Here is a 22962-nt window from a genome sequence, read left to right as displayed (position 1 = left end):
ATAGAAGAATATGAATAGCAAAGAAGGAATGAAAGGTTGATTCTTAAGTTTAGAATTTACTGCTCTGGGAGGAAATGTTAATTATTTTTTTTTTAATGATATATTGGGGAGGTGTTTTGTTTTTGTTTTGTTTGGTTTTTTTTAAAGAAAGCAAGCGTTTGATAAGTAGTAACAGTTATTCCTATCTTCTTTTGTTTATTGCTTCATATTTAGGTAATGCTTCTTTGATCTGTTGATAGAAGATGTAACTGTTCTACTTATTTTAGTCTTACAGTGAATTAATATAGTGTTGGTAGGAGAAGATGAAAAAATATATTTTGTGTGGCTTTGCGCTACACAGTCTCATTGTAACTCTTAAGCTGAAAATACAGATCTTCTATGTCATACTTGGAATTTTCAGAAAAGATTCTGTAGGATAAAGAATAAATGTTTTCTTAATTAGTAGAATGAAAAAAAAATATTCCTGTATTTCATTTAAGGAATGGTTTTACAATAGAAAAGATCAGTATCCTTATGAATAAACATAGCTCGGTTTTGGTGTACTGTTGATAGATAAAAGCTGACTGTAAAGTGATGTTTTAAGAACAGATTTTTTTAATTGCACCAGCTTTTGTACAATCTTAATGCTAATATGAATTTTCTCCTTCTTAATTTCAGGTTTTATGCTGCTGAAATTTGTATTGCTCTAAACTTCCTACATGAAAGAGGCATAATCTACAGAGATTTAAAACTAGACAATGTTCTTTTAGATGCAGAGGGTCATATCAAATTAACAGACTATGGCATGTGCAAGGTAGGCTTTTTCTCACCTTTCTTTTGTCACTTTGTCATTCAGTAGTATATTTCTCTGATTATGCTTTTAAGTCAAATACTGCATCCAGTGATAATAAGAGAAAACGGAGAAAATTTATTCTTCCCTTAACGCTAGCGTTACTGAGCCGAGAATTTGATTGTGGAATAGGAACTTTATTTTGAAAAATGACTGTTGAAGAATAGAGCCACACTTGTAACTTTTTGCTTTGTGTATTTCAAGTTATGTTGATCATTTTGGGGGACAAAAGAAGATTGGTCTGCTGGCCAAGTTCATTTCTTTTATCTGTTTCCTATGTGACCCAAGTTAGAAAACTTATCTTTAAGACAAGTACATTTTTAAAAGGGTCTTTTCCATTTCTTAGTAACTGAGGCTCTGTGAACATGAATTGCATTTATCATTCTCTGTGGCTGGACTCTACAGGTAGTTAACCAACACGGGCTCTCTAGTATCTCAGTTCTTAGGCTGCAGTCTTTGGCACTGAGAGGCAATTTAGAAAGCATTGCTTTCAAAGCACATGGTAACGTGTAGCATGTCCTTAACACGATGCAGAGGAAAGCATGAAAATGTCAATAGAAAATGAGTATATAAAATACTAAATTTAAAACTTACACATGTAAAGTTGGAATGCCAGACATGAGTGAAGTGCTTGTAAGCTGACAAGAATTCTGCTATCCCCTTAGAGCTGTTGATTTGACCTCAAGTCTTCTTGTTATCGCCACACTGTTTCTGGCTAGTATGTGAAATGGGACTAGAGTCCAGTCTATTTCTTGGTGAGAATAAGTTTCTGAAGCCAGAATTGCAACTGGCATTGTGTTGATTCTTAAAAGTCCAAGTATAATACTAATTTTTATTTAGCTTATTTCGGAACATGGTTAAGGCATGTTATGATGATGTAATGAGGAAAGCTTGTCTCATTCCCTCCATAGAATACATATTGCACCAATTTCTAAGAATGCTGGACTGGAACGTTTCTCCACTATCAAAGTGCACAGGTTGTGGGGCTTCACTTGGAATGTAGCAGTTATGTAAAAGTTTGATTCCTTCGTTCCTAAAAATAGAAGGTTTTTTCCCAACATCTATTTGAAAAGGACTTCCAAATCAGTTGTAATATGAATTTTTTTTAAATGTATCTGTAAATACTAAACGAGAAGTTGTTGAAAATGTGTTGTGGCTGAGTATTAATCAGTTAGTTTGCTGAAGATAAGCTGTAAGGTCATAAGCCAGCTTTGACCACTGTGAGTATTTATTTTTCTCTAGCATTGCCTTTTTTGAAAGGAAGGTCTTTAGACTCCCTAAGTAACTTGCCTTTATAAGTCTAATTAAGGGAAGTTCCTGGAAAAGGAGGTCAGCTTTTAATTTATGAAATGATTTATGCATGTAGGAAGGTTTGGGCCCTGGTGACACTACAAGCACTTTCTGTGGGACACCAAATTATATTGCACCAGAGATCCTCAGAGGAGAAGAATATGGTAAGCTGTGACTATACAATTTGTAGTTATAATAAATCACAAAGCAAAGGTCTAGTTGTAGGTTGGTTCAAATACAGTTATATTCAGATTTCCACATTTTTTTGCCATGAGAAAATTGCATATTGTACAATTTAATTTTTTCTGAAATAAGGTTATTTTTGTTTTTTTCTTGCAATCACTCGTTTCAACTTCTTTTAAATCATACTTTGCCTGAAAAATAACTATTAAATGATACTGTAGGAAAATCAAGTCCACTCCTGGAAGAGCTTGACATCCCAGCTACTGATGTCTTCCAGACAAGGTTATAGAATGCTATAACAAAGTTATTGCTCATGCAGAAGTCAAAAGTATAATACTCTTTTTAACCAGTGTTGTTGTTTGAACTGATCTGATCAATAGGTTGAATCTGTCACTTAGTTACAAGATACTAAAATGTTCAACTTTTAAAACAAACAACAACAACAAAAAAGAACCACACTGAAAATTTTCAGCTTAAATACACTGAATTTTCATTGAAGCATTGCTGTCTGGCAGACACCTGCAAACACCTATACAGATTACGTTTGTAATCCCAGTTCAGGAAACTCTCAAGTCCCATCCAGTGATAGTGTAAGTCATGATGTCTGTGGCTTCAGTGGAGGTAGAGAATTTCAGTACTTATTAGAACCAGACCTTTAATCTTCATTTATGAGAGAGAAGACCTAAATTCAAGGATTCCTGGCTGAAAATCTGCTCTGCACATATTTACAGGCTTCAGTGTGGACTGGTGGGCTCTCGGTGTGTTGATGTTTGAAATGATGGCAGGAAGGTCTCCATTTGACATTATTACTGACAATCCAGACATGAACACTGAAGATTACCTCTTCCAAGGTATTAGTCATTTTGATTTTTTTTTTTTTTTTTTTTTTTTTATTCTTGGGGGAGAAATAATGAAAATTAGCAGTTCCAGTAGTACAGTTAGGTTTTCCTTTTCCATTGTTATCCCATAGCTGCCTGTATATCTACTGTAGGTAAAGGACCTCAATATTTCCAGTTCTTTATTCCAGGAATTTTGTTGAACTCGGATAAAATGGTCTGGAATTAGGAAGCCTTCTAGAGACAATAAAGTATTTTGTAAAAATGTCCACAGTTCAGAAATAACAGACAGAAATTGTACGGAATGGTATCTTTGTTAGAAGGAAGTCCACAGACCAAGTATGAATTTTAAAATTCAGTGTTACATGAGATGATAGGAGGATCTTTCTTGACAGAAATGTATCAACCTGTAGTTTTGCTCCAGACAGCTCTTAATTTAAATTATTTTTTTAATTTTTTTTTTTTACTGCTGATGAAATTCATATAACTTTTTGTAACAGTTTTACCCTTCAGGAGTAGTAATGTATGAAATTGTCTAAACAAAAGTAGTAATACTGGCTGTATTTATTACAACAGAAACTCTGTAACAGTTTGGGGAATTGCAAAGTTGTCTACTCCTTAATATGCAGAACCATTTTTTAAACTAGTTACTGCAATTATGTAACAGAAGCTGCCATGGTCTTCTTGAAGAGCCTACTTTTCCATATACTGAGGACACTGGAAAAAGTTTTATTCCCTGTTTGTACTACGGACGATAGAAGAAAGATAATGAAGCTAACATTTCTTTTAGGAAATCCTGAAATGTTGGTATAACAATGCCTTGAATTACTGTAGCTCCTTTTGTTTGCGTTATTTTAAATAATTACCATATCTTCCCATTTTCCAGATGGTAACCTATTTAAATAATACAATGTTTGTATTGAAATCATGGTCAATGTCATAAAACAAAAAACAATATTGCTGTTTTTAAACCTGTAACAGTTATTCTTGAGAAGCCAATCCGGATTCCAAGGTTTCTTTCTGTCAAGGCTTCCCATGTGTTAAAAGGATTTTTAAACAAGGTAAATAACATTCTCTTATTTTTAGCATCTAAGTTCTGGAAGTCAGAGCTTCCTGTTGAAAGCAATACAGTTAAGAAGTTAATCTGCTTACGACTGAGAAAAATCTATAAAACCTTGGTATCCTATATGTTAAAAAAACCCCATTTCTTAGTTGCTAATTTACTGAGGGAATTCCACAGCACATACTTGATTTAAAAGCCTGCACCTAGTTAAAAAAACAAACTATTGGTTTGTTTATAAACTCTTCTGTAATACTTATTACTCATTTAATTAAGCTGCTTGAAATCTGTAGAACCATTATGATTTCTAATGGAGAAAAGAAGGGTATGAATTATACATTACTAAATAAATCTTTTATTATTTTAGGAAGTTGTAAAATATAATTTAAAAATGAAATTTCAAACAAACTTAATTAAAAAAATAAATCCCTTGATAGCCATAATATGTTTATCTTAGCAGCAGTTTGCATAATCATAGGGAATGGTGGAGTCATGTATGTGGGCTTTTGACAAACATGGACTGTAACTGGCTTAAAGTATGTAATAGGAGTTTCTGTGTTTTCTGCAGGATCCCAAAGAAAGGCTTGGTTGTCAGCCGCAGACAGGATTTTCTGATATCAAGTCTCATACATTTTTCCGCAGCATAGACTGGGATCTGGTAAAAATAATTACTTCTGTCTTTACGTGTTCAAAAGGAATAGATTCTTTCAGTTTATTAATTGTTCGCGTATGTAACAACTCCATTAAAAACAGTGACATTCAATTCCATAAATGTAAAAGCTATTTTGCTTTTTCCAGGTGGTGGAGAAACAAGCTTTCTTTCATGACCATAATGGAAACAAGCTTTATTTCATGACCAAAAATCTGGCTTGCTTCCTAACTCTAAGAATGGTTACAACTTGTGGGTATAATTTTTAAAATACATGATGAATTTTAAGAAACATATTACAGTGTTGGTGGAACCATTTATTTCTTGGTTTCTATTTATAGATTCTGCAAACTCGTGCAGTGGGTTCTGCTGCTATAAAATTTATCCAGCATGCACGCAAGGTACCTGCAATTGTAGTGTGAAGGACTGCATTGATTTCCAGTATCAGAATTCAATGCCTTGCTATTCTGGGTGGCCATTTCATATAGTCCTATTAGTAAACGTTTCAAGCTCCACTGAACAAGGAAGTGTGGATGAGCAAAGACAGCCTATTGGAATGCTATTCCAGTACTTCATTTCTTTTGCTGATTAGAAGCCTTTCTGCCTTGACAGGAAGGTTAGTAGTTGATTAACACAGCCAACAGACTGGGTAAAGTGTTATGAAACCAGTTTAGATACAGCCATGGAAGATGCGGTACTTCAGATACAGGAAGCATTTGTAATCTATTTGTAGTACATCAGGAAAAAAAAAACAAACTAAAAAAACCCCCACAAAATTAAAAACAAAACAAAAACCCCCAAAACAAAACACAAGACTGAATCTACAAACAATATAATATTGAAGATCAGTAGGATTATTCAGGTAGTAAGTAGGTAACGGGGTTTAGTAACATGAGTGAGTAGGATCAGGTCTTTTTTTTAAGGGTGTGGCTTGAAAGCAGTGTGGTAACCTGAAATTATTCTCTGATTATTGCTTTCAGGTTTTTTTTATTACAGCTGGTGTGAGGGAATTTTTTAGTTCATGGTGGATTAGATGACTTGCATTTCAGTGGTTTTGCAAGCATAAAATATTATTGAAGTTGTAGGGTTTTTTTAAAAGCTTCTGTTACTTGCTAGTTGTGCCTACTTCTGTCTTCATTGTGGAAAACTCTCACAGAAATGGCATTGTTACGTTTATTGACACTTGAGCAATAAAACAATTATGTCGGGAACACTGGCTTATCAGCATTACTCTTTTTAATATCTAGTTGAACAGTGAAAAAATACGCACATAATATTTTCATAGTCCTGGGAAGTCTACAGGAAGTGTAGAAATAGGCAGGCAGCAGTGCCTGTAATAACATGAAGGAGGTTCAGAGGAGGACAGAAAACTGCATGATTACATTTTTACTTTGAAGCCTGCTGTTCAGACCTTCATTGTTAGCATTCTTCAGAGAAGACATTTGAGACATAAGGAGCCAGTGTTTTGAAATACCTGGTGTTTAGAAAATTATTCATGTAATGAAGGCTGTCTTTAATTTTGTCAGACATCCCTTGTTTTGTATTCTCCCTTAAGCCGAAGCATTACTTTTTTTTAATGTTGGCTACCTAGTGGTGCTATATTGCAACTTGCTTGAGTTTGTGGTAGAGCATAAGCATCGTGTACTGCAGGGTTTCTGTTCTGTTTTGCAGTTTTTTGGGAGAGAGGGAAAGAGGGAAGACGGTTGGATTTGTATTTTGTTTATTTGTATAAGAAACTCCTAATTGCAATTGGTGGTACTTGGTCAATGTTTATGCTGATTTGAATTTTGATTTTTTTTTAACTTTTTTTTTTCTGAAAGCTTTGGTATTAAATATCTGTTAAAAAAAACTAATGGAAAGATTTAGGTGGTTGTGCTGTTTTGTGATATGATAAGGACTGCTGCTCAGGAGGATCTAAAATATCATATAAATATTAAGCTAAATTTCTACTACAGTGTTGGGAAATACATTCAGGAGAAAATGAGAAAAATATTTGGAAAGCTTTTTTACTTATTGGAAATTTCTTTGAAATGCAGGTGATGAGTAAAAAATTCTGACTTAAAAGTTTTTCCAAATCTTTTCATGTTGAAACACAAGGAAACAAGAGTCTAATGCTGACTAAAATTTTTTTCTGTGTGAAGCTTGAGTTAAATGGAAAAATAAATAATGGTAAAGTGAACACATGTACCGTTAACTTTTTTTTTCTCCTAGTGTTAGTCATCTGAGTTGTGTGTGGCACAGCTAAGAACATTTTAGATTATTCACTCTGCGTATAGGATGGCTTAACAGCATTCAGGGAAGTACCAACACAACCTTTTTATGATTATTTCAGTACCTGAAGTCTGTTCTTATCCTAGTGCCTGGTTTTATGGTATTTATCCATTATATTCTGGAAAAAGAACTACGAAGCCATGGCTACTGTTAGCTGTGTACAGAAGCAGTAAGGTTTTTTCTAGAGCTGTACCAATGTATTTTTTTACTCATTTTCTCAAGTTAAAGGCTGCAAGTTCACTATGTAGTTTATTTAAGAGTGCTTTCATGCTTTACTGAGTAAAACATAAAAGAGGCAGTCAGATGTTTAACATCTAGTTGAATGCCTTGCTGTTGAAATGTTAATGCATAGCTATGACTGACTCATAATGACAATCTTACCACCCTACTTCAATTTTTAAATATTCATTTTGCTGTTTCTTTCATGTTGCCATTCTTGTTTGGGAGGAGCTAATTTTATCTTCCTTACAACTGTTCATTTCAAGATGCTTTCTAAGACCTGATAACTGATGGGATGTTGATGTATTGAGATTCCCTACCCAGTTACAGTTTTGTGATTTCCTCACATCTCCATCTGTACTCATCACGCTTTTTTCTTAATCCTGGAATGCAAGATTTTTCTGTGATTGATCACCTTTTTGTTGTTTACTCTGTGCCAAGCATAATGACGTGTCCTGGCCCTACAACCAGGTTTCCTACCCATGTTGGTAATATAAGTAATCATTTTGGTCAGTGGTGGCTACTTTTCACTTACATTATGCTTACCTGTTTTTTTAAGTTAGGTTGTGGAGATTGTAGCTTTGGCTTTTTTTTTTTTTTTAACTGAATATGAATTTTAGAATTAGAATGTTGCTGTCTGTGCTACTACAAAGTTGACTAAGTGACAGATTTTTTTTTTTTTTTGTCTCCAGTGCTGTGGTGGTAAAACTTTAGGGTTAAGGGCTAGTTGTAGTTATTTTCTCTGTATAGAAGTGTTGCAGTTAATATGGCATAAGTTTCCCTTCCTGCTAAATATGATCAGTAGCTTTCCCATACTTCTATACTTCTATTCCTAAATTGCAAGTGTTACTTATTACAGTGTTATGTCCTCTGCAACTCTGTAGAACATAAAACTAGAAATCTGAGTCTTAAGATCTAAATTACAATTGCAATTTTTATTTATGACCTATGATATATCAGAAATAAGTCTCCTCTGATGGCACACAAATGGTATTCCTCAGGAAGAGAAGTAAATATATTGTGGTAACTTTTGTATTGCAGCAATAAGCATCTGTGTGGGAATTTTTCAATCCTGTGTGTAATCTACCAAATTAGAGAAAACTTAAATGGTTGAATTATTTATGGATTTCTATTTTTAAATGCAGAGCACTTATTATATTGGTGTCTGTTGCCTGGCTTGTAATGTGTATTACTTGGGTATTTTGACATTTCTCTCCAATAGCATTTAACGTACTTGAATTTGTAGAGTTCTTTTGTTAATTATTACAGAAAATATTACTATAATAACTCATTTCTGTTTCAAGTAAGTGATTTTGGTATTTGTGTAAATTTGGATTTTGTTGTTAGTGTTGTTTTGAAACACACAGAAGCCTTCCCTTTTTTTCTATGAAACTGACCTATAAAATGTATCAAATTAAGAGTTTGGGAACCAATAGAGTTTGTATAAACTTCTGTTTTAAATGGGCGAAAGCTACTGTTTACGTTTTGAATAATTTTATCTCAAAAGTGACAATTTATATAAGAACCACCAGGACGATTAAGAAAAATCTTACATTGAATGGTGGTGAAAGGATTTTTCTGGGAGACGTACAATTTGCCCATTTTACTTGGCAAGTTCTGGGTAGAACACGTGAAGGACATATGGACTTGATAGCTCAAGTATGTTACTGGTATGCAGCAACACAGAGGCCTCTGCAAAATGCAGCTGAACTTCATAGGCATGATAGGCGTAGTGCATTCTTCATTGTAGCTGGAGAACCTTCTTCAGAAAAAGTCTTCAAAAATATATTAACGAAATTGAATACTATTCAGCATTAGCCAGATACAACTAAAGGAGTGTGAAGAATCTGCAAGATCTTTAAGAGGATTTGCAGATCTTGGTGTAGAAGATCCCTCTTTTCGGTGTGTTCCATCTAGAGGAGCTGGAGCCAGAAAGTTGAGTACACCATGAGAATTCACAGGAAGAACAGTCTCTGGTCAAGAGCAAATCGAGAAAAGGGAGCAAGGCTTTTTGCATCAGAGCTGCTCTTAGATAATAATTGACCATCATCTATTACCTTAAGACTGCTACTTCTAGACTCAGAAGGCTCCACCAAAAAAATCTGTACTTGTACTTCTGAGGGAGGGAGGGCAGTTTTTGGATCAGTTTATCAAATTCAAAGATCATGGAGGTCTTTCTAGACAAATCTTAAAAATGCAATTCCAATTATGATCAAAAATGTTTTTTCTTATTTTCTAATTATTTTCAGCCTTTTTTACTCTTAATACTATAAGCCTTTAAAAACATACCACCACCATACTAACTAGGGAACCAGAGAAATCAGAGTTGACTCTTGGGCAGTGATCCATGATGGACTCTGCAGTAAGGGATCAGAAAGAAAAAAGGTCATTCATTTCTTTCTACAGGAATTCTGACAAAACATACATGATTTTTTTATTACAACAAAATTGTTTCAATTCACTCATCATAAACATTACATTTTCTTACAGCTTTGAGGGCTTTTGAAATGTAATTACTATCGCCCTATATTACTCTATTTGGAAATCTAGTTGTCATTCCAACTTTGTCTTTTTACTGAAGTTAAACAACATCATTTTAATCTATCTTTTGGTTTAGTGGACAATAAACCACTGAACTGCAGTTAAGCAGATGGTTTAAGTTTTAAGTACCATCAATCACTGTAAAAATGTATTTTACTGAATTTGTTGTAATTGCGAATAGGATATGATGAATGTGATCCACATGTGAATACATAAGGATGGAATTCAAGTCAGGAATGAAGTGAGATAGTGAACTAAAAAGATCCCTAATTGAGGTGGCTTGTCAGAAGGTTTTGGAGCTATTTTAAATTTAATCATGGTTAAAACCTATGTAAGCTGTATATCTTGTATACATTTTACGGAATGTCTTTTCACAACTGTAAAAATCATGCAAATGGGGTGATTCTGCTTGTGATATTTTCCCATCATTACTTAAAGGAGTAGTGAGTTAGTTCTTTATCCTCTGCAGAAAAGTATGAAATCGCTCCATTTTCTTGTCTCAAGCTCTCTTATGTCTGCAGTGAAAAACCACTGTTTGCCGCTTCATTCTATTCTGGAAGTGCTTTCGCACAAGTTCCAAATTTGTTTGGCCGCACTGAAGCAGATACCGTTTCTTGAAAGGAAGCAGGACTATGATTTGGATCTATAGGAAAAAAATAGCCTAGATAAGGGAGTACAGGAGTTCAGCCTTTTCTGAAATTTATCCAGGAAAATCCCTGTTACTTCCCTACAGATTGAAGGGCTAGATTCTCCCAAGAGTTTTCTTTCTCCCTAGGCACCCTGAATAATAAAGCACATATCCTACATGCATGCTGGCACAGATTAATCACTCTAGTTTTGTAGCAACGTAGATACGTACTTTAAAAGAAGAAAGCATAACAGAAGTTTTATTGAAACAGTGTTGAGGTCTGAATTGCAAATAGTATGTACATTTCCTTTCTCAAATCAGAAGAGAGATTATCAAATGATCTAGCTGCATAACTTGTTAATTCTCAGTGATACCAGATGACCCTCCTGATTTCTGAATTTGTTACTGAGTTTCCTGTAGTCTGAACAGACTATTCCATGTCATTTGTGGAATATTCTTTTAGTGTCTTACTGGGACCAAAGAAGGCTAAGTATGTCACCAGGAAAATGTTGAATTTCTCACTGCAGAAAAGTTAGTACTTTCCATAAGCCAAAGTAAATATTGTAACTTGGTGAGACAGATGTCCAAGTGGGAAGTTTTTAACCTGAGTCTGTGTTGGAAATTCACTAATGTATTAAAGGGGGGCAGAGAGGATGTGTATCCATAGGATTTTTGTTTGTTTGTTTGTTTTTGTTAGGGTGCTTTTAGCTTGCCATATATGGCTCAAAAGTAAAAAAAAAAAAAAGTTTGGAAATTGTTGGTAGATTGCTGGAAATAGTGTAGAAAGTGAATTGGAAACCTAAACAGTGTGGTGTGATTTGTTTAAATCTCAGAAGAAATACTTACGTACAGCGTGGCTGATGAGACTTTACTCTCTAATCAGTAGAAGAGAATGCAAACAAACAATGCAAAAAAAGACAGTGCAAACTGCAGAGCTACCATTTCTTTAAAATGGATCTCACCTTACTGGCAACTTCACAGTAATTGACATTAACAGAAAGCTGGGCTTTGCTTTTGCATGAGCAGATACCAAATGAAGTTTCGAAAAATAAATTACAACTGGTACTAAATACTATCTAGCGTATAGTATTTCAAAAGATGGTGAAACAGAGAGAGAAGACTATCTGCTTCTTTCCCAGCAAGAGGCATGTAGTGGTTGGCTAACAGCCTGATTAATGTACTTTTAATTTTTAAATGAAATCTGTGAAAACAAAACTTCGTAAGGAATTTCAGTCTCCGTACAAAACCACATATTAAAACAGGCTTGTCGCTTTGTCATTTATTACTGCTATCACTGAGGATGCATTGCATGAAAACAAATTGTGATTTTCAATTTTCCATTGGTGTCGTTAGGTCTCTTCCAAAGGGAGTTTTGAATGTTGATTTTGTATCTGATGTTTCTCTAGAGGAACGGTGACCTCCAGTGGCCAGCAAGGCTAACCCAAACTGTATATACCACGTAGGCCATAACAGATCAGAATAATGATCAAGTCTGATAGCCTGTCTCTATCAAAGCCAATACCAGAAGCTTCAGAGGAAGGTAAAAATGGTTCCAAATTCTCCTAGCCTACAATGTTTCTTGTACAGATAACTAACTTCCTTCTGATTTATGTAGTGGTCAATTTTATGACCTGTAGCATGAGTGTTGATATAGATTGTATGGATGTATAGATCAAAAATAATGGTCAAAATTCTGTAACATCCTGTATTTTAACCACAGCTTTTAAGTACAAACTCCTGTGGTGATAAATTCCTTAATATAACAGGGGGAATGTAAGTGGATTATACTTCCTATGATTAAAAAAAAAAAAAAAAAACAACAAAAAACCCCTCCACAATTCAGAGAAGGCAGGAAGAATTCATTTAACCAGAATTTCATTGTGAAATAACTAGCAATTTATTCTTTATCAATTGCACGCCTGTTGGTATCATTAGCAAAAGGAAAATTATTAGCAGTGAATGAGTTATGTAACATAATTTGAAGTCTTAGCCTCGCTCTCCCTGAGAACATCTTTTCTGCCAATACATATTAAAACAATTTTGCAGTAGGTTGAATTTTAGTTTTATACAGAATTTTCAAGGAATTTAATAAGGGTCTTCAAGTTAAAGTTATTAAGCGTAGTAATTACATAGTCTAACTTGCTGTTATCAGTGAAGGCTAAGCTCTTGTTTTTGGAGAGGCAGTATTATTTATTAAATGGTCTACTGCCTATCTGGATGTTTTGAGTATCATTAATATTACAGTGTAAACTCTGTTACACAAGTATTCTGGCTGAGATTTGTGTTTGTATCTTTAAGCCACGCTGGTTTGTTTTTTTTTTGTTTGTTTGTTTTTTTGAGGGAGGGGAGAAAAATAAACTTGCTATGGCATCTTTGTCTTTTTAGGATCTGACCAAAGGATTCTTTCCGGCAGGAATAGGAACATCACCTGTCATAACTTACATAATGCATTCACAGTTGCCTCTGAGTGATTCTGTTACCTAGAATTTACATCTATCCTTCCTTCTGTTTGCTGTGTTACCTTCAGTTCTGCCCCAGCATACACCCTCACTATTGCAAGGGGATCCAAGTGAGAAGTTTTGTACCTCTGTTCTGATGTAGCTCTGAGATTCTTCTTCACAAAGCCTGTCACAACAAGATGCTGATCCTGTTTAAGGTCCTGTAATTTCTGCTGTAGTTGACCCACTGAACAAAAAAAAAAAAAATACAATAGTGACAAGCACACTCTCTTAATATTGGAAGCCTGGATTTATTTACCTTCTGTTTTCTTTTGTTCTTCTAATTAATGTTTAATTCAGTAATGTTAAATGGGAAAAGCAGATGCCTAACTGTATCGTACATAAGAAATCCCTAGTGTTTTGTAAGACCATTTCAAACAACTATGGAAGCAAAGAATATAGCTTGAAAGCTCCACTCTGAAATAGCAATAGTGACAAGCGTGTTATTTTCAGAAAGGATGTGAAGAAATATATGTGCCAGTGCTGAAAAAACTGGATCCTCACAATTTTTTTTGTGTTATTTTATCAGAAATTTTTTAATAGTTTTCTTCTACGGGCAGAGTAATGACTTGAATCTATTTACAGGTTCAAGATTGGTGTGCGTAGTCAGTGCCTCCTTAGATTAAAGGAGCTTTGTATGAATGCAGCAGACCAATTAAGCAAACGTTTTGCAGAATTGGCATTTTAGATGGTCATAAATAGAAGAATTGTAAAAATACATGGTTATCTATTACATATAACATAGTTAAGGTTATAGCAATTGCTACATTGGCAATCTGAGGCCAAATTTAAATTTTCACTTTCTTTAAAGTTCAATAACAGCTCTTTGTGTTGCTGCAAGGATTGCATTCTTTTCACAAAATATACAAAATTTACTAGCATCTATAAATAATTGTAAAAAAAAGTAAAACTACAGTTGATAAAAAAAGCACATTTTATGAGACAGTGTATGCTGGCTTCTTCATTGAGATGGTATATTTAATTGCCAGTTGAATAACTTGCCATGCCTTCCTCCATAACTAACATGCTGGTTATCCTTTTGAAGTTGGGTTTCTAATGAAACTGTTTTCTCAGTCTGATGTGTGGCTAACAAGAAGTGCCAAAACCTGGTCCTAAAATAATTTTGGAGCATGAGACTCAACGGCAGAATATTTTAATAGATAAATTAGGAGAGTCAATCAAATATTTAAAAAAGAAATAATAAGCATTGACATTTTGGAGACAAGGTGAATTTTCCAGGTAATCTTAATGTTTCTCACAGTACTCCCAAGGTCCATGTGTTGCAATTTTGCCTGATCCCTCAAATTCTTAAGACTTCGTATTTACATCTGGGAGTTCATTGATATGAAAGTAAATATATAAGCCAGTTGGTTTGTAGGATTTAGCCATTTTAAAATTCTTTAATTAAACCTTTTGAATGGCAAGTTGAAAATGTCTGATTTGTCTTCCTGCCTTTTACTGTATTGATGCGTACGTCTTACTGCTTGGAATATATGATGTAGTTGTATGTGATTTGGGAACTAAACTTCCAGTGATATCTTCTGAGTATTATATGTTGAGCTGTAAAAGAAAGATTGTAGATTGTGAAAGGGAAATTGGTCAAGCTTCTATGACTTTCTGTAGGTTAAAACTAGTCTTGATTCCATTAAATCAGATAGAGCCTCCCTTTGAAAGGTTTAATGTAACTCCCTTCAAATGCTTGTGTTACAGCAATAGTATTTTTAATATAATAGTGAAGGAAGAGGGACTTCCACACTGTACTTTTCGTTTGCCAATGACCCTAATAAGTTTTGAGCTGTTTCATCAGTTTTGCTAATTTTGAAGGCAGGTAGATCTCAAAGGTACTATCTTCTGGTCTATGTGCAAATGAGCATCCTGGTAGATGAGACTGATTTAGTTCCCTGGTGGGGGAAGACAGAGGAATTCAGCTTTTATCTGTTCTGTCTCTCAAAAGCAGCTGTCTGATCAGGACACTTGTATTGGTTGTTAGTCAACAACCTGTATTTTTTGAGTAGCCTGGAGGAAAAAAAAAAATAAAAAGGCAGAGAGATGATGGACCTGTGATTGTGGGAGAGGAGGTGGAGGAGATACAGGATGTTGGATGTGAGAGAACTCTGGAAGTGGTGTGGTCAGTATTGCATGGCATTTGGGAAAGCTAAGGTCAGAACTCAGAGTTGCTTATTTCTAAAGTACTAATTTCAGTCCAATCCAGGTGAGCGTCCAAAGTCATCGCAGTATCTTCTTTAAAGAAACAGGTTTTCTCAGACCAAATGCCCGTGCAATATTGAGTAAATCTGGAGTATTCAGGACAACTTAATCAGTTGCTTGTGATTTAGGACTCGATGATCCTTATGGTTCCCCTTCAACTTGAGATATTCTGTGGTTCTATGAATTTTTAATGTCAGTTTGTGAGCTAATTTTTAGACTTCAGTGTATGACATTTTCTTATTTAATGCTTAGTGAATATGATGATTCTTTACTTATTGAGCTAATAAGATTTCTTAATGGCCAATTTGCCCATTTTGCCATACCTTTCATCAATGTGTAGGTGTGAGGATCTTGTTTATAGAATGAAAGATACTATTAATTGGTTTTAGTTCTATTTTTCTGTCATTGCTTACTGCAGCACACAGATATTTTGGGTTTCTTACTATTTCTAATTAGTGAGGCATTAGAAATGCATAGAGGTACTGTTTACACTTTCTAAAATGTTACGCTTTTTCATACATAATTCTCTAACATTAATACATTCCTTGTTACCTTTGTCACATTCCATCCCTGAATGACATATTTTTAATAAAAGGCATTACCTTAGCATATTGACAACTATGGACATCAGTATTTGGTCAATCATCTTTCCATAAAACACACAGATGTTTGTAGAACAAACCTAACTAAAATCATATGATGTTAAGCAATGTAATGTCTTTGAAATGCTGTGAATTTCTAGTTAGACTAAAAAGTGTTTGAAAAATTAGCTATTCTCATTGCATGTTATCAGTGTGGTTCAGTTCACAATGTTTTTATTAAGTTCCTGTCTTTGATGTTAAGCAGTATTGTTTACCTATTATTGATTTTCCAAAATACAGTGCTTTGAACTAGCTTGTTTGCTTGTGTGAAGGAATTGAGCCATTCCTATCACCTGGCTGTTGCATGGTCTGCTTAGTATGTAAAAGAATAGTCCGAACGTTACCCAGACTGTATGGATGCTGATTTGCAATCAGTGAGTTTAAGCAACTAATGCTGATTTGCAACCAGTGAGTTTAAGCGTCAATTGAAGTAGTATGCTGCACTTGAGATTTTTTTTTTTTTTCCTCTTTCTCTTTATGAAGCAGAAGAGAGCTTTCTTTGGTTTGTTAGTATTTATATTAGGGTGCAGTGTGAAATTGCAAGTCATGATGAAGAGGATTCTGTTCACAAAAGTGAGTAGTGTATAATTAACAACTTTAGGACAAATGTGACAAGTATAAATCCATTTGAATAATTCATAGTAAATTCTATAAGAGCTCCATTGGTTTATTGTAATTTAAGATACTTCCTATCCTGTAATATTTCAACTGGGAGACTCAGTAATATGATAGATGTTATACGTAGAAAACATAGTAGTGTTACTTGTCATTTGTGGTAAAAAGTGATTTAGCTGCTAAGAGCTTAGCTGGTAATGCAAAATCTCAAAGCATGATTATTGACTGGTTTTGTTATTATACTGGTTTCCAGTATATCAGCTGGGTCGGTTGCTCAGGCTTCCACAAGCTAAAACTTATCTGTGATTTTCTGCCAGGCCTGGAACTATGACTACTTGAAAATAAGCCTAAAAAGGCAGAGTTCTTCTTGCACCTTTTTGGAACTGCCATGGGTAGTGGTTTAAATAAATAGTAGCATTGAATCTGTCATCAGCTCCTGTATCACTCAAACCTGTGATAGAAGTGATCTAATAACTCTGGAGGATAGTAGGGATTCGCCTTAATCAGAAAACTATAGATGCTGTTGAACGTGCTACTGGCATAGCAAATGAGAAAAGGTTCTTAATGACTACAACAGCATTATTTGAGTCAAAAAAATATTTCCCATGTTTCATTGACAATCCCTGGTGAGGAAGATAAATACGGGTTTCCAGTTCCTGTAGCAGGAAATATTGTGTGTAAATGTATTCATGGTTAAATTTTAATTGCAGAATAAAATTCTGGGCTGCTTTAGCTATTTTGTTGATTAGTACTACTTTGCTCCTAATGAATGCTTACCCATGTGGCTACTGATTGATTGGGACGTAAATATTGCTTACTTTTTTGTTCTGTGCTGGTATTAACATTAAAAAATAAGCCTGGTTACGTGGATTTGACATAATCTAAGAGGCTGCCTTTACAAGAGGCAACTGTAGAAGTGCTTATAAAAGGGAAAAGTGAGTTATATTCTGGCAAAGCATCTTGGCTTGAATGGAAAGCTTCTGGAGTACGTTCTCAGTTTAAAAACTGTTGAGCCAGATGTATATAGCAACAATGTTTTTTCTTAATATACAGGGCAAGAGACTTGGGAAACAGCTTTTTCTATGAACTTTTATTGATTTCTGATAATTTTTGAAGTTTTTGTATTTGAAATACAGCAATACGATAAACAGGATGAACATGTACCATTTAGTGTTAAAATCTGCTAGTTTAAAACTTGCTGTCAGATTGTATTGAACGTGTTTATATCTTCCACCAATATTAAACTCAACTATACTGACTTTTCTGTGCATGTACTCTAGAGCCAACGTATGCTGATGTTCTTAGGGGAGTTTGTAAATATTCAATATTTTAATTTTTCCCTTCTTCCATTATATTTTTTTCTTAGCTGGAAAAGAAGCAAGCAACCCCTCCATTTCAGCCTCAGATCACAGACGATTATGGTTTGGATAACTTTGATACACAGTTCACGAGCGAACCTGTGCAGCTAACCCCAGATGATGAGTATGTTTTTCTTCTTTTTTCCCAAATACAACTGCATGTTAAAAAATCAATTTATAAGTTACTTGAAAATTACAAAGCAGAGACTATGTACTTAGCATTAGAACATAGTCAAGGTAAATTTGAAATTCTTTGTATCCTACTTATCTTGCATAACTTGTCATACTTATGTATTAGAAGACTGCCTAATATTCTAATAAAATTTCAGAATACACTATTGATTTGCTGTCAAGCGTGTGCTTGGCACTGAAAGAAGAGACGGAAATTTGATTCCTAACCCAGACAGTTTGCATTTCTGTACTCGGGAGAAACAATTGAGGCACAGCCCCTTGGGTCTCAAAGTAAGCTTGATATAACAGGAAAATCTTACAGAAAACTATTATTTAAATGGAAAAATTTTGCAGGAGGAAAAAGTACAATTTAGTAAACAAATTTGAAGGCTGAGGAGTGATTGCTGTACATGAAGGAAGAAGTTCCTTCAGATAGAGGGTAGCATATAAGATGACAGGCTATAGTTTTGGTAGTTAGATGGGAGACAGCTTGCCCAAACCCTTTAAGAGAATAATTGTACACAGTTTTGAGGGTTTACTGAAGTATGAAAATTTAAAATTGGAGCTTGAACTTCCTTTGGAAAACCAAGAGGAAGGTCTATGCAATGAAGGAAAATGTTGGAGAGAAAAAAATGGTCTTGTTGACTTCATTTGTCTGTGAAGCATTTAGCATATGTCTGATGATAAATGTATTATCTGAGCTAAGGGGGGAGGGTGGGCCAAATGATATCGGTGTGAGAATCGTCTTATCTAATTGCTGAGGAATGCAACAGTTTGGGCGGGGTTCCATTCTTTTCTTTTTTTCCAAGGTATATTTTTCTTTCAGAGCTTGACTGTGTGACACTAATGCCAAATGGCTCTTAGGATACACCTTTTAAAGAACTTCAAAATACTGTTTCTTATTAAGGAGCATAGTGGTGCATGTTTTCTTTTGAAATTTTTGTGCTATTCTATCAAAAATACAATGAAACTTTCTGCTGCTTCTTTAGCCTTTTGATACAAAAGTAAATTGAATCAAAAAAGTTTTGGGGTTTATTAAAAATCTAAGACTCAGAATCCTGAAATCTGTGCAGGTAGGATTTTTAGGTGAGCTTTGCTGTGAGAGAGCAGCAAAGATTTGCTTGCATATTATACACTTAAATTTTCCCAGTATATTTCATATGTATGTTTGTTTTTCTTTATCTGACTTGATGTCCTCTGAAGACTGTAATGCATTATTTTCCAAATGTATTCAGCCTTTTGTCTTGTTCCCTGGCTTCCTGTTTGAAGAAAACCTATCTCTTAAATTTCTAGTACTTTGCATTCTTTACAATTTCTAACTGAAGTCTGTAGAGCCACTGATTGATGGTGCTCTAGAATGAATAGTTGGGTCTAATCAGATGTTTAATAAAGCTGATTCTAAGGTATTGCTTTTGGAAATGGGATTTTAATAATGGATTTATGATTTCTACTTTCTTAGATACTGTCTGAAGTACTGCATGTAGTGGGATGCCACGTTGGCAAGCAGAGGCTGTTGCATGCTATCCAAAGGCTTTCATAATTAAAGGCGCAAGATTGTCACATTCCAGCCTATGGGCTTCTATTAGTTTTTCCCTCTTCTTTGTTGCTACCCAACAAAGCTAAACTGCTCTGAAAGAAAGACAATATTGTTTCAAAGCCTCTTTCATAAAGTGCCTGCTAGTCCTAGGTCAACCCCAGGATTAGCTAGTTGGTCAGGGAATTTTTCTTTGTACAAGTAAATGTTAAGGTTGATTAAATTTGTGATGGTAAAAATGAACACTGTAACTAGCAATCCATTGAGTCTACTCAGGTGGCAATAAATTCACTGTTACAGGGTCTCTCTCTTACTGCATTCTTGGGTAGCAGGTGTTAATCCTCAAGTAATTATGTATTTGGAGATTTCATTGTGGATATTTGTGTACCTAGGCACTCAAGCTTGGATTTTATAAAAGTGTTGCCTATATATCATAGATCCATAGCTCACAACCGATTCTCTCTTTCTCAAGAGTCCAGCATATATGAAGTGAATAGCTGAATGGAAACCAAAGCATGAAGTGCTTCAGTTACTGTTCGTATGATGCCAAAGAATTGCAAGGCATATTTGTGCTTTACAGGTTCTACCTGATGAAAAAATGACAAATACCAAGTGTATGCGCACCTATAGCGGGAAGTTTTATGAACATCACATCTTAAAAGAAATTCTCTCTTTCATATACATCAATGTATAAGTCTTTCCTTGGATTTTCTGTGCATACAATATGTATTTTTTAAAAAAGTACATATTAGCTTTGTGCTTGACTCTTCTGTAGTATTTATCTTAAATATAATACTAGCAGCTCTTGCTGACAGCAAAATATGTTTCTTATTTGTAAACTGGCATTGTAAAACAGTCACATTATTACATGCTTCTTTTTGGGCCCTATAGGTATGCATGCCACCTAACTGGGAGGGCAGGAGAAACTTTTTATCAGATGTTTCAAAACTTCCAGTTACATTGCTTTAGGTAGTGGCATAAAATATTAGTGTTAGGTATTTGTATGTTCAGAGACTTATTTTTTCAGTTTATTGCTTCTGTACAACTTCATATACATACATTGCTGTAAGGTATTTTGTTGTTACTTGAAAAAAAGTATGGCAACAAAAATAAGTATTTGCAATTGATAAAACTAAATCAATGCTCTTATTTGTTTTTCAGAGATATAATAAAGCGAATAGATCAGTCAGAATTTGAAGGATTTGAGTATATTAACCCATTGTTGCTGTCAACAGAAGAAACAGTATGAAGGAATGACATCTTCGTTGTGGACAATGTGAATGACCTTTAAATTTATCCTTAACTACAGTATATGCATGCGAGGCTGGGGAACTGTAAGATTTTGGATGGAGACCAATGATTTTAAAAAAAAAAAAAAATTGCTGCTGAAAATCAAAGAAGATAATAATGATTTTAGTGGGTGTCTTCTGCCACTTAGTGATTCTTAAGTTCTGGGCGCTGACACAACTGGCTTCATTAATGAAGGACTTTGCAATTTGTGCCTGTTTCATGAAGGATTGAAACGTTCATTGCATCCCTGGAAAAGGAGATTCTGAAAAACTTTGAGATCCACACACTTTCTACAAACTTTTGATGCAATGAGCTACCAATTGAAGAATATTACAGTGTAACATCCTGAAGAATAAAATATATTACGGTGGTGTTGAAGCTTATTTTTGATGCCTTTTTTCACAAGTGGTACCTGTCTAAACGTCTCAGATATATTTAAAAGGAGTTGTGTTTTATTAGCAATCAAAACATAAATTTGGGTACAAGATTTAAGTGCCTAAATGGATAAACTGCATTGAAGAATTATTACATATTTGGAACGTTCTTAAACCTGGTAAGTTCTGCTTGTTAATATTAAGTAACCATTTACATATGAAACATATAGTTCACAGCTGCAGCCTAATGTTCATTTGCATCTTTATAGAATTTGAAATGCAGAGTGACTCAGCAATATTAATTCCAAATTAGAATTTGGAGGATCAATTTCAAAATCTGTTGTCTTAAACTCTAAATTTACCAAAATTTATAGATTGAGGAAAACTAAATTTGCACAGAAGGGATTTCTGAAAATACTTAAAGCAGTGCCTACACCTACAATGATGTTGTGTTGTATATTAGACTTTTGAAAAGTATTTTTATCAACAATACAAATATTCAGAAATAGAGCAAAAGCATAATAAAGCATAGCCTTAAAGTTTAAATAGTAAATCTAGAATAACCATAATATAAAATATACTTTCCTGATAAAGCACACCTCCTACTTAGGATAAACTGCTTTCAATTACTCAGTGTATATTAATAACTAATCATTCTACACAAGAGAATGGGATGTTTTGGTAAAATGATTTGCATCAAAGTAGTAAATTTTTTCAATGGAAGAAAAATTAATACCTAAGAAATTGGATAAAGCAAAAGATAACTATCAAATCCCTTCTTGTGGAAACTGGGGGGAGTGGGAGGGCAGGCAAAGGGTATATTTACATCAAGAAAAAGTTAACAATTTATCAGCTTAGAAAAGCTCATGTCGCTACATTTTAGGATTAGTGTCCATTGCTATCTGAAACTTCAGATGCTGTGAAGTTTTACCTGCCTCTGTAAGTAACAACAGCAGAGGCAGTATTTCTTTTTGCTAGATTTTGGTTCAACTACATTTTGTGGGTTGTAGAGATAGGGGGGGAAGGAAAAATTAAAAAAAAAGAGAAACCCTGTGCCATGACATCTCACCTAATTTGGTGTTAAATGCAGGATATATTGCAACACTTACACTTTCTTTACATTAACATATGGTTTTCTCAGGGTACAGCATTGCATTAGGTGCTGAACATGACATCTTTCGGATTCACATCCAACTCATGAGGTGCTAGGACAAGACTGCCAAAACATTGTTTAAAATTTTCAATTCATCATTGATTAATAATGTGCATTTTGTATCCCTTCATAAGCCGCACTTATGCAGACCTGTGGTTATTTAGTTATATTAATCCCATTCAGATTTAAGTTGTGGGTTTCTCTCTGTTGGACTGTAGCTTTTCATATTAAGCAAAATGTGTTTTAATCAGCACTAAGTAATTTAACCAGTGAGAAATACTTGCCTCAAATGCCTGGACTTTAGATACTTTACTAAAAGAAACATTTACCTTTTAAATGTAATCTGACATTTTAAAATTATTCCTTTCTTCCCTTCTCCCTGGCAATTACTTTATTTACCCTGAATAATTTTTCTTTCAGTGTTTTCAACTCCCCTGGTAATAAAACTAATCGATAGTTATCAGAGTGACTGCAGGCAGCTCATGAATGGAAGTATGACAGATTAAGCTGTCCTTTGACATGCCAGGGCATAGGACTTTAAAATGGAAATATTAGAAATGTGGGTTGGGGTTTTTTTTAACCTTTTTTCTAGGTTTCAGAACATTTTGGGAGGG

General features: G+C 34.5%; 1 protein-coding gene across 4 annotated transcripts in view; it reads left to right on the top strand.

The window, feature by feature from the left end:
• PRKCZ (protein kinase C zeta) overlaps positions 1–22947 on the top strand; it is a 69918-nt gene extending 46971 nt beyond the window's left edge. For all 4 annotated transcript variants that reach the window (XM_075027171.1, XM_075027172.1, XM_075027173.1 and 1 more), the window contains 7 exons: positions 658–793; positions 2196–2283; positions 3034–3153; positions 4120–4199; positions 4767–4856; positions 17835–17950; positions 20693–22947. In XM_075027171.1, coding sequence (XP_074883272.1) covers positions 658–793; positions 2196–2283; positions 3034–3153; positions 4120–4199; positions 4767–4856; positions 17835–17950; positions 20693–20780 — 718 coding nt within the window. In that variant the 3' untranslated portion in view covers positions 20781–22947. The remainder of the gene's footprint in view (positions 1–657; positions 794–2195; positions 2284–3033; positions 3154–4119; positions 4200–4766; positions 4857–17834; positions 17951–20692) is intronic.
• Positions 22948–22962: the final 15 nt, after the last annotated feature.

This window comes from Buteo buteo, chromosome 5 (genome assembly GCF_964188355.1).
Source record: "Buteo buteo chromosome 5, bButBut1.hap1.1, whole genome shotgun sequence".
In the NCBI taxonomy this organism is placed as follows: domain Eukaryota; kingdom Metazoa; phylum Chordata; class Aves; order Accipitriformes; family Accipitridae; genus Buteo; species Buteo buteo.
This window is presented reverse-complemented; position numbering and strand designations above follow the sequence as displayed.